This window comes from Pocillopora damicornis, chromosome 1, assembly GCF_964200805.1.
Source record: "Pocillopora damicornis chromosome 1, jaPocDami1.2, whole genome shotgun sequence".
NCBI classification, from domain to species: domain Eukaryota; kingdom Metazoa; phylum Cnidaria; class Anthozoa; order Scleractinia; family Pocilloporidae; genus Pocillopora; species Pocillopora damicornis.
In genome coordinates, this window is record NC_142670.1 from 22,232,179 (window position 1) to 22,244,673 (window position 12,495).

General features: G+C 37.2%; 1 protein-coding gene and 1 non-coding gene across 2 annotated transcripts; one reads left to right on the forward strand and one right to left on the reverse strand.

Annotated features, from left to right (window-relative positions):
• The first annotated feature begins 1,541 nt into the window (after positions 1–1,541).
• On the forward strand, positions 1,542–9,064 carry LOC149052784 (uromodulin-like). The gene is made up of 5 exons (XM_089205665.1): positions 1,542–1,611; positions 3,285–3,550; positions 3,702–3,819; positions 4,157–4,279; positions 7,152–9,064. The coding sequence occupies exons 1-5, from the start codon at positions 1,542–1,544 to the stop codon at positions 7,532–7,534; spliced, it is 960 nt and encodes a 319-aa protein (XP_089061791.1). The 3' UTR covers positions 7,535–9,064.
• On the reverse strand, positions 8,325–8,400 carry Trnaa-ggc (transfer RNA alanine (anticodon GGC)). Its single transcript has one exon. It is a non-coding gene; the product is annotated as a tRNA-Ala (tRNA).
• Positions 9,065–12,495: the final 3,431 nt, after the last annotated feature.

Sequence of the window (12,495 nt, forward strand, 5' to 3'; positions counted from 1 at the left end):
TTAAAGTTGCATGACAAGACAAGACAAGACAGAAGACAATTCAATAAACTATGAGTAATATTAAAAGAATGCAAGCACATTTCAAGAAACCGTGTAAGACGAAAAAAAAATGGTCATATTTGCTGCGTTAGTAATTTATTTGAACTACGTTGTCGACGACTCATTAAAAACTGTCAAGCAATAATTTAGCAATAAAGCTTAAGTATTTTGCATATCAGTGTAAATTTACATCGCATTTTGTTTATTCTGTTTGTCCTCACGGTCAACTTGAATTTGTATTGTAGCTCTGAAGCCCGTGAGATTCGAGAAAATCGTTTGTATTGCGTATACTTGACGTCCACGAATTATGGCATTGTGGCTTTCGCGCAAGATGGAGCCGTGTAAACTTTGATAGATAAATTCGAACACGAATCGTCAGTATTTGCTCGAAGACTTTCTCGAGGCTAGAGCGAGTTTTCAAACCATAAATTACGCGAAAGGTTGATGAAAGTCTCCTCTTAATTAGAGAACTATCAAAACCACAAACAAGTGCAAAATTTCTTAAGGCAAAAAGGAATAAAAATTCTTTTACACATTTTTTCAGTCCCTACTTATTTTGAGGAAGTTACTTACACTGTAAGTGGGACGCTTTTGATTGATGCAAACATAAGAGTGTTATCGTATGTTTAGAGCTTTGTTTATAGCTTATGCAATGGAAGGCTTGACGTTTCTTGAGGCTGGCAATATTTCCTTGTCAAAGACATTCTTTTCTTATTAGTTTTTCATTAGCGATCCTTTATTAGCACACGGTGGAGTTTCCTTAGATAAACACTGGATTATTTGAGAACTTGAAAGAAATCTTCTTAAACAAAGTTTAAAAGCTACTTTAGACCGAATATGATGTTTCATAATGATAACTTGTCAACGCTACCAGCTGAAAATTACGCTTATTGCAAAATTTGAGATCGAGGTGACAATTGCCTAGTTTTACCTAAAACAAATATTTAATCTTTGCCATGGTTCAGTGACAAAGTAGAGGAAACAAGGAAGTTCTCCACTTAAATTAATAATCGTTTTGCCTGAAACCAGGTGTTTCTTTTGTAACCATAGCTACCACATTGTTATAAAGGAAAACAATTTTACCTCAAAAGCAGTGAGGGACCAAAGAGCTTTGCATCTTTAGAGGTAAGAGTTGATTAAATCGAAAATTTAAGTTTTTCGCCGTCAATTAGACCGTCTCAAGAAATTAATCGAACAAAGTTGTTCTGGGGACTAATTTCACTGTCTGATATGTATGCTAAAATGTAAAGATATTCCTAAGAGACCCAATTCTCTCCATCGAGCGAAGCGGATAACATTCATTTGCGTCATTTGCATTAATTTCCACATAGAACTGACAGCTACAAGCTTTTTTTTTTTTTAATTTATTTTCATTATCCGGTTTCGTTCATAAAAACAGGTCGATTTTGAAACCTTAATCCACTGCTGGGAGCTGGTGATCAACTTAAAACTTGTGCCATACGCACGTGGTAGAAACAGAAAACCGTTACTTTGAAGAAGGCATGGAATTTGTTTCATTTTTCATGTTCGTAGCCTGGAATGCATTATTGACTAACTTGACTTTTGGAAAAGGTGAGTCGCAGACGAGGAATCATTCTTTATCCTTCGATTCACTTATGAGTGCAACCTTATTTATATATCTCCTTTATTTTCTTTTGCTGATACAAAAACATTTTACGACAATTAGCATAGACTACTGTAAGTCAAAAACCAAAAAAAATAATTTTTGAAAAATTACAGGGTGTTTAACAAAAATGTTTTATCGGCTTTTATTCAGAAAATTGGATATTGGATGCAAAACGAACAAAAACTTCGGCAAACACAAATTACTTGTAGATAGTAATAAGAGAGATGGTAAGTTTTGAGCTCGGCAAAGAAATAGAGAATGATATTTTTTTCGTTTTTTCACGAGCGTGGGAAAAAGAAAAAATTCTTTCTTTGTCCCACGCTTGTGACAAGATTTCTTTATTGAGCTCAAAACTTATCATCTCTCTTATTATTATCTACAAACATTATGCTATCGATATTGCTGATCCTAGCAGTATGCAGGACGCGTGTGATATGAACTTCGTAACAGACTCGCTCACCGTGGAGTCTCTGTGGCTCAGTGGTAGAGCATCGGAGCGCGGAATCCGAAGGTCTGAGGTTCGATTCCTCATGCGGACTCTGAATTTTCTCTCTGTCCCACGCTCGTGACAAGATGAAAAAACATCATTCTCTACAAATTACTTGATTTAAAATTGTTACGTTCCCATCTCTCCTCTCTCAATAATATTTAAGCATGACACTATGTTATGTTCAATTTCCCTGTGTTGTATAAGGCGGGAATTTGATCCTTCTGCATCGTGCGAAAGCACATTTTAACCGCTCTTAACCATCTCAGAGAAGTTATTTTTACAAGAGAGCAGTGCTGACAAATGATAATGGATAGTTACATTTTTCTTATTGTATATTCGTCCATAATCATAGCTCATCGATCAAAAGCCAAAATCGTGTATTGTGCAAGTCTCAGAGAAAGTTATTGGCACAAACTTGTTAAGGATTAGTTTAAAGGCACTCACCTCAAAAGCAGGTGGCACGACTACCGTTAAATTGTCGGTATTTTCGTTATTTTTTGTTTTAGAAATATAGTGTTTGGCTTTTTTTATTTGAATTTAATTTAAGTCGAATTTCCCAATGCATCTAAACTCGAGTAAGAAACTCTGAATTTTCAAGGACCTGTATCATGAAGAAAGTGAAAAAAGTTTTATAAAGAAAAATGATTTTTTTCATGACTTATCGATCAAGAAGTAGAGAAGGAACTTTAGAAAAATTTGCGGATAGCTTTTATTAACGGCTTTTGTCTTATCTCCCCTAAAAAATTAAAGTATCGTTCAGGAGGAACTAAAAGACACGAAAATGCTTTCTAAACATCCTGTCTTCACAAGTGATGGTCGCTGCTGTCAACTGTTGTTTTCGTTTCATTTTTGTTTTTAAACGCTTTTGGGAGGGAGGAGGGGATGCTGGGGTCAATTATCTTGTGAAAGACGTTGTCCTAAATACTAATGTTCTTATAAAGACACAAATCCTCAAATGAAGGTAGTATTGATTTTTCTCCATTTTCCCGTAGTTGTAGTTTGATTGAGATCACAGTTCTTTGTTCACCAAGCGTGTTATTTTGTAAGTTTAAAACCTCGAATCGTAAGTTAATTTATGTCTGATAAGAAAAATTGTTTTCTAATTATATTGTGATTGCTTTATTTCAGAGCGAGATCGCACAATGCTGTTTGCAGATTACTTCTTCTTTGCTGAAAAACGTTTGGTAAGCCATGAAATCGAAACCAAACACGTCAAAGACTTGGATCACTGTGAGCTTTTCTGCTACATGAACGACAACTGCGTCAGTGCTAACTTTAAAAAAGATCCCAAGGATGGAGGAATCGCTTATATCTGTGAACTGAATAACGCCACTCACCTTGAATATGATACTGACCTGATAACTGATGCCGCTTTTTATTATCGTGGCTCAAAGGTAAAATATAAAGTATAACTCAAATTCAGCACCTCGACGCTTTTCAATGAATCGTGAAAAACAACCGACGTGTACCAAAACTTCTCTTCTTTCATTCATCTATCAATCATTCAATACATCAATCTTTCTTTTTTTATTTTTGTCCTTTCAGAACGCCTGCTGTAAAAACCTACCGTGTCAAAATAATGCTACTTGTCAGTCCGGTTTCACAATCAAGGGATATCGATGCTTGTGCCCTCCTGGATTCGAAGGAGAACATTGCGAAAAAGGTTAATTTCAGAATGTGCTCATGAGAACAAAATATTTCATAGGGTATTTAAACCACCCATATTTTTATATCTCGTTTGGCCGTCGAGTGCGCATCTCAAAGGAAGGCTACCGAGGCTGATCTTTGACGACTGATATCCGGCTACAGTTTGGAATAGTGTCTCGAGAGGGATTCCGCTGCAGTGGAAGTTTTGGTTTAGTTCAAATTAACAATTCATTTGTCACAATGATAGCTAACTTAATGCTTTTTCATCTTATAAAAGTTAAAAATGAATGTGTTATCCGACTCGTGGAACCACTTCCGTTGTAGAATTTTTCTTTTCTTTCCCATTTTTTTAGATATTGATGAATGCCAAAAAAATACCCACGATTGTCACCTGAACGCTACTTGTCAAAACACAAATGGATTCTTTGTGTGCACCTGTTTATTTGGATTTAACGGAGATGGACGGAGCTGCACAGGTAATTGGCTCGCTATGACTTTGAGAAATGTTAGTTTGCTTTCGTCTGTTTGTTTGTTTGTTCAATTTGTACGTTCCTTCTTAGTCGACTGATTTGTTTGTTTTGATAAAGTAGTTACCCTTGCCTTAATATTTTTGACCAATGGTACAAAATGAAAATCCTTGATCCCACTTGAAAGCAACAGGACAAAATGCTGAACATTTTCGTTGATCAGCTTCAGATCTACAGTAAATAGCGACCAACAACTCTCTAACGACAACTATCGCACTTAATGTTCAAAATATAGATTTCATTTTTGATTTTTTTTTGTATCATATTTGTAGACTTGATGTGCATCGTTTTTGTCCTCCAGGAGAGAAAACCATCGTCCCATTATTTTTTCTTGATGATGTCTAATTGTTCTTAAAATAGAATCATTATGAGGCTGTGTCTCGAAAGGATTGAAAGTAATCAAACAGAATAATTTGATTGGTTAAAATCGATGTTGACCGCGGTTAAGATTTTCCCAATCGGACCTATTAAGGTGATTCCTCAGAAAAAAAAAAAATAGTTATCCGACAATTTTTTCAGTCTTTCCTTAAATGTTCCTTGCCAATGTCTGTTTCGAAAAATATAACCAAAAAGATAGGTCACCTTGCTTGTTTGAGAGAAATGACGGGCCAAACTTACCCCACTTCTGCTACTAGTGCATTTTCACGCGCCTCATTTCACGGCACATTTTTCGATGGCTGCAAGCAATAGTTTTTAAGGTAAAGGTACAAAGTCTCGAGCGTAGGTAAGAATTTGATTTATAATTTGTGAAAAAATCACGTAATTTTAAGACGTCGACTCGAAGCGTTCCTCGACTCGTTGTTTTCCAGGTTTTCATCATCAAATAACGGGCTTTGTGCACGCTTCTGGCTATATCTTTTTTTGCCTTCGATGATTTTTTTTCATTCATCCAATATAAAGGGGATAAAATTTGTACACCAAAATTATGCAATGAAAAATAGAGGTCACCGTAACTCTTTGCTTGGTCCATTTATTGAAAAGTAACACCGTGTTCTCGGAATACAAGCGCGCTTATTCGCCCGATTACGTGATTTTTATGCGCAGTACAGGATTCCCAGTGCAACACTGAGGAATCACAAGATTCAGTTGTTTTGTTCATTTCAATAGTAATTAATGGAAGAATATTTTCCCAAAATTAGGAAGCAGGCAGAGAGAATAAGGGAAACGTAGGCAAATTTTAATCTAGCCGACGAAGCTACGAGCAAAGTATGAAGTCTAAACAGAAGGAAAAAGGTTTTGTGAGTCGCTGAAAAAGGCTCGAGCAAAACTGTACTAACCAGCAAAAATTTACAAGGGACGACGAGCGATTCAACTTCCCTAGTTCTCAACCATGTTTTAGGGCTGTTAAATCGGGAAAGGTTTCGTCAATTTAAAAAACCGATAAATTACAGTGAAATTCATTTTCAATTTTACTAAACTCCTCCTCTTGAAGTTCTTTCCTTAAGGTTTCGTACATTTCAAACGCTTTCAGTATTTTCTGTAGAAATTTACGATATTTCAAAGCTGAAATTGCCACAAGTTTCAACTTGAACTTTTTTAACGCGAATTTTGATTAGTTTATGTGTTGTCAGCCACACGATTTGATTGGCTATTGAGAAACACTATCCTCCAGAGCGTGTATTAAGAAATAGATAAGATATTAATGAACAACATTTAACTTCTTCTGTAATGTTCTTGGAGAGATATGTTTATATAATATAGGGTACTTTTTCCCGCGTTTACATTCTCTCATTTAGAGACTCGGCAAGCTGGGAAATTTCTCGAAATTTACGCTGCGTGTCGGGTTTGCATAACTTTCTCAAATTCTCTCAACCTCCTTTCATGTTTAGATGAGCGTATGTAAACACGGGAAAAACTTTCTCTATTAGTTAAGCAATAATCGGCTCCCAACGAAGTTGTCCAGGCATATCTGCTCACTTCGAAGAAAAATTATATACTACAGTACAGCTCCACTTCGACACAGCAAACTTTTTCACTGCCAAATAATTCTAACCTTAGGCCATTTTGTCCTCATTAAATATATGGAGAATAATACATGGGTGCCCGTTGATTTGGAATTTCTCCTCGAGTGTTCAACTCGCTATCTCATGAGAATATAAACTGTTATAATCTCTTGGTATCGAGTTGTACACGAGAAGAGAAGCTCCATGACTGCAAGCAACCATGTATTATTTTGTTTATCATATAGACACAATAGGCCTTCACTGAGAAGAAAAGCCTACTTTTCCATAAAATGGAAATTGAGGTTTCACGATCCCCGAAAAAAAAATCGTAAATCGCGTCCGTGATAAAGCTCAAGATGAAAAAAATGCGTCGAACCATTACAGAAACAGATGATGGGCGTAACTCTCTTTTCACAAAATTCTCAGTTGTTGACTTTTTCCTTATCGACAAAAGAAATATTTTCATGTACACGGCCAAAATCGGCCTGTGGCAAATCTCCCAGTTGTCGATTTTCGTTTTCAGCCGCAAGAAATACCATTACTTAGGTCAAGTACGTAACTTTCGGTTTTTGTTTTCGTATTTTGTTTTACTTCCGCCTCTAGGAATTTTGAACGACACGGTCTGTTACGAATACGATTTTTTCTGTGCTTTAAGCAGCCATTAATCCGATAAAATCTCGACAAGCGACCCTGTATCGAGAACGGTCAACGCTTTGCCATTCATTTATTAACCTGACACAGCAGATTGGCGATATCAAACACATGTAAAAAACCATCGTCATATTAAGCGCGTGCTGTTACGAATTTTCTTAGGGTGGGAAATCCTTCTAAAACACCGCAGTTTGTATGATGATTTTTTTTCCAACTCAACTTTTTAGCCGATCCGTGCCATAATTACAGAAACCTTAGCGAGGCTGACAGAAAGAGCACCTACATCACACCTCACGGTGCAGAAAAATGTGACGACGAATCCTCGTCCATAATATTCGGGGAATGGTATCGTTTTGTGGGAGATGCAGGAACAAAAATGCCAACCCAGTGCGTACCGGATAATAGATGTGGTGCGGTCTTCTCAGGCTGGCTAAAAGGTGGTCACACCATACTGGCAAATGGCGAGGTTTCTTCAGAGGTCTGCTTTACCAGAGGTGGAGATTGTTACAAGAAGTCAAAGGACATAACAGTGAAAGACTGCGGACCCTACTTTATATACAAACTGCTTAAGCTCCCTACTTGTCCTCTGCGCTACTGTGGCACAGACTAAATGCTATAAGCAAGTTATTCTGCAAAGTGAAAGGAAAGGATTCACAAATCGATTTATTGGCGCGCACAGTACATCAATGATAACAGGGACTTAAAATATTTCATATGATCCACTTTTTATGATTAGTGTTAAACAGTGAGTAGTTTCAACACAAGAGTACCTTTGGACTGCTTAGTTTGATCTTCCAGGTAAGAGTGCTCCTGAGAAGTTGTGACTGCAAGTAATCAGTAATAGTGACTGACGTTTCTATAACCTCAGCGGAAATCATCATCAGAGTCGACTGAACAATAGTTGTTTATCCGAGTAATAGAACAGACTCCCCCCCCCCCCCCCCGTCCCCCAGCTAATTTCAACAACTATAGGCATTAGTAAGCTTCCAAATAATCATAATATCCCTATCTATTCCAATCAAAGTGCTTCACTATGTAAGTTTTAGGCACTCTTGATGTTTAATTAGGTCGTTAGAAACTAAAGCAGCTTAGATGTGTTGTTGATAGAGACTGTAAATAATTTCTAGAATTGCATACTTGTTAGTCACTGTCACATTGATACTCAAACTTTCTGATGACGTATATGGAAAACTAAAACATTCTATTAGGCTGTGTAATTATGATGTATTTCTACCACAATAGTTGTGTTGTAAGCTTCGAATTCCGGAATGTTTTGAAGTACTGACTGTAGATATATGAAAATCATGTATGCGCACTGTGGTGAAGAAACAAATATAAGAGATCCTCGCAGTTATGAACACTACTAAACTAGTACTTGAAATAAAACCTGAAAAAAATTCAGGCCCGTGCGGGATTTGAACCCATGACCTCTGCGATGCCGGCGCAGCGCTCTACCAACAACTGAGCCAACAGGCCAACTGGAAGCTAGTCATTATGTTGGATCTCTTATATTCGTTTCTTCACCACAGTGTATATATGATTTTCATTTATTTGCAGTCATTACTCACCACTTGGAAGGTTTATTCGGATCCAACATAATAATCAGTATCTAGTTGGCTTGATAGCTCAGTTGTTAGAGCGCTGCACCGGTATCGTAAAGATTATAGGTTCAAATCCCGTAAGGGCCTGTTTTTTTTTTCAGGTCTTATGTCAACTACTAGTTCAGTAGTGTTCATAGCTGAGAGGGTCGCTTATATTCGTTTTGAAATGCGTTGTGAATGTATATAAGGACTCAGTCAGTTAGGAGTAATATATATTTTTTTGTCGGAAAAGATCAACTGTCTAGTGAGCTCTAACAAAAGATAGCTCCGTACCGTTATATACTTCAAAGATTGTGTACTTTGAGGAGATTTGGAGGCAAGGGTGAGTCTTTGGTATCAGTAGAGAGCAAAGTTATAGTTTATAGTGGGCTTAAGTAAGTTTTTAAATAACAATTATTGTATTGCTTATAGGAGTAGGTCATGAGAAAGAATTATTACAAGTTGTTTAATAAAATAGTTTAAAATTGTAGGAGTATAGTATTCCTTATTTTGATTAAATCATACCTTTACAGGTGAATCTTGTAGGAAAACGTGTTGCTAGTAGAAAATGCTGTCCATGCTAGTAACTCTTCTACAAGCCATTCCAGCGAAAAACTAAACAACACCAGAAAGAGGCCCGGAATGACGACCAGTTAAAACCCAATTTAATAACCTTTTCAGGCTTATTTGCGTGTATGCAACCGGTAACAGAGAAGGTGTAATCTGTTACTCGGGTTGTTTTAGTTATAACTGACAATGAGCCAAAGACAAATAGCACGTCTAAGTAATCAGAGGTTTACTTTTCTTTGCTGTACTTTAGAAAATCTAAATTGATTTTCCCAAAGCCTAAACCTTCTTATCGCCTGCTATTCAAATTCTCTACATGTGAAAAGTTTAAGGTTACATGAGAAGAAAATGAATTATCACTTTCCAGATGTCAGTAAACAAAACCGATTCCACTTTATCTTTTTGTTGTCGTTAAAGGTACTATCGCTCGTGTTGTTGAAGTGCAAAGTTCATCGTATTTCTTCAAGTGAATAATCGATAATCTTCGGAAGGGTTTCCGAACTTTAGGAAGAGAGAGGTTGATTTGTTGAGATATCTTTTTCCTTTAGTGAGACTTAAATCGCCATCTGGTACCTTTTAAATATATTAATATTTTCTAGGTTTGATTGGACTCTCGACTCTTTAAATGAGCTTTCCTCTAAAAATTTATGACGAAGAATTTCTGAGAGAAACAGGTTCGTTGATCAATTCTCCCTTTAGTCAATTATTTGATAGAAAAGATCTTTTCAAGAAATCCTACAGAACTGGGATCTCTGAGACAAAATTAAGCGATACAATCGACTCGTTATCAATGTATCCCGGGCAGTAATAAACCATCAGACTTAAAAAACGCTAAAAACATTTATTCTCAAAAGCAATAATTACAATTATTTTAAAATTAATACTTAAATTTGTATCCGATCCGTGTTATGAAGCAGAGGGACGACAAAAGAAATACCATTGACGACACTCCTCTAAATGGTTCAGTGTTCTGTGTCACACAACTCTCCGAGGGATGGTACCGTTTCGTTACAGTCGTAGGAACTAGAACTCCAACAACCTGTGTTGATAGTTATAAATGTGGTAAAGCCAACCTGCGCTGGTTAACCCTTTGACTCCCGGAGGCGATTAACCTGTTACTCCTCCCAACAAAATCCATTCATTATCCAGATAATGAGAATACCCAAACTTATCAGGAAGAAGTTGTTTACCTGATCTAACATCAAACTCTCTGAGCACCTTCAAGGGAAAATCAACAATCAGATCTTGAGGTGTCTTTATTTTCCCCACTGCTTAAATATTGTTCACAGTCATTAATTTTCTTTTCTGTTTTGCAATCTGTGCTCTGTTCTGTTGTAAAGCACGCAAGAAGCGGCTAGAGCACGAAAGAAGTGTAGGGAGAAACACTCGACTACGCCTCGTGTTTCTTCCCACTTCTTGAGTGCTCCAGCCGAGCTCAGCCGCTTCCTAAGTGCTTTACAACAGAACAGATCACAGTTAAGGCTTCTTTATTTGTTTCATAATAAAGAATCCGTTAAAATTCCCCTTTCAATTTTCAAAACAAACTTTATTTCCAAAGCGAACAACAGTGACGTCAGTATGCTCTATACTCTCATAAAGCACGCCATAATAAGCCAATCAGAATTCCTATTAGAATATGGTTCCAATAATCTGATTGGTTGTACAAGACTAAGCATGCAGGTAATTTAGTGTTAACAACTGAGTTGAAACGTAAATTGGCCATCGTAAAGAGTAAAAAAACTGACGTGTCGAGCGTTAGCCCTTCGTCAGAGCGATTCGAGGAATTGTGGGTTGTGCGTGGGTTTATATGCAAAAAGTGGAGCTTCGCTATTGGTGGGAATATGGCGACGACAAAACAAAAATAAATAAGTTGAATAAAATGCGCTCGTTGATACCGTGGGGATTAAGAGTGCCGTTTGGAAGGTAAATTTTAATTTGCTCTAGTGTTTTGCGGCTTTCCGAAATGCCCAGATGTAAGAAAAGGCAGCAAACCGCCATATGTTGTTTTGAATGATTAGGGAGATTCAAGTGTCTAGCGACTATTTTGGATGCGTCCTTGTCATTTCTTTCCACGTCGCGAAGGTAACGTGGAAATTCATTGTTTCATCACCTTTGCGACTTGGAAAGAAATGACAAGGATGCATCTAAACCAAATAAAAAACAAACTGTTCAAGCGTGTGTTTTATGAATGAACGACATCCGAATTTAACGGAACATGAAGATTGCTCGGGATGACAGCGCCGTAAAACTCGGCTGCAGTGACTGATGTGGCCTTCCATTCAACTCATCTGAAAGGATATCGGAGCAAGCTCCTACTTGTTCTCTCGAAGGGCGGCAGATATAATTTCTGAGGCTTACTAGACTGCGATGACTGGAGATCGCCATGATGAGCTAGCCGCGTTGGACCTCAGTATGAGTTTTTGTTAAAATTAAAATCTCTAGCACTCGATATTTGTTTGGTTGATTCTTCTGTAATCTCTTTTCTTCTCAAGTTGTTACAACGCGTCTATCTCCTATCTAATGAGAAAAGCGAGGGTCACCGTTTATAAAGTGACACTACAGATAACACTACTAAGCTGTCAATCTTCTTGTATCGTCATCGTTCCATCCCAGCCAGCGAATCACGTTAGATTACGCATGACAGCTCCTGTTTACTAGATATGCGCCTTCGAGTTATTTGCGCAGTTACAAAATCAATTTCTACCTTAAATTTCTTATTCTTACAGTTGAGATCGGCCAGAACAGAAACGAGATTGGTAATATAAAAATCATAACTAACCTATTGACAGAATATTATTCACATCTGAAGGGGTATCTTAAGATAAATTGCCTTAGGAGACCGTTACGTAACAACATCATGATTACAAAAGTTGAAGAAGAAGTGGTGTTCATAAGAACCGCCCCCCAAATTGCTACGTGTTAGTCATAATAACTTTCTAATTGCAAAACATGAAGGTAGAACGAGAGGTGTCGAACGTGACCTTTTACCAGAGAGATTCACTCTTCCTGGACTAACAAATTAATGAAGCTACATACACTGTAAGAGGGACCCTTCTGATTGATACAAGCAAGAGTGTTATTGTATGTTTATAGCTTTGTGTATAGCTTATTCGATGGAAGGCTTGACGTTTCTTGAGGCTAGAGACGGAGACATTCTTTTCTTATTAGTTTTTCAAATCAGCAGCTTGTAAATCTTGATTAGCGTGCCTGTCAGAGATTGTATTTTTTTCTCGCTCAATAAGATTATGTTAATTCTTCTGAACTTTTTGTCGAGGTCGAGTCGTTCTTACTTCACATTTGGAACCAAAATTTTGAAATGGAGATTTCAAATGCTTGTACATTCGTTCTTCTATGGTGTTCTTCTATCTAAAGTGATCAGGCCTATAAGGAGGACATTTCAAAATGCCTTAAGCAGATCAAAGTT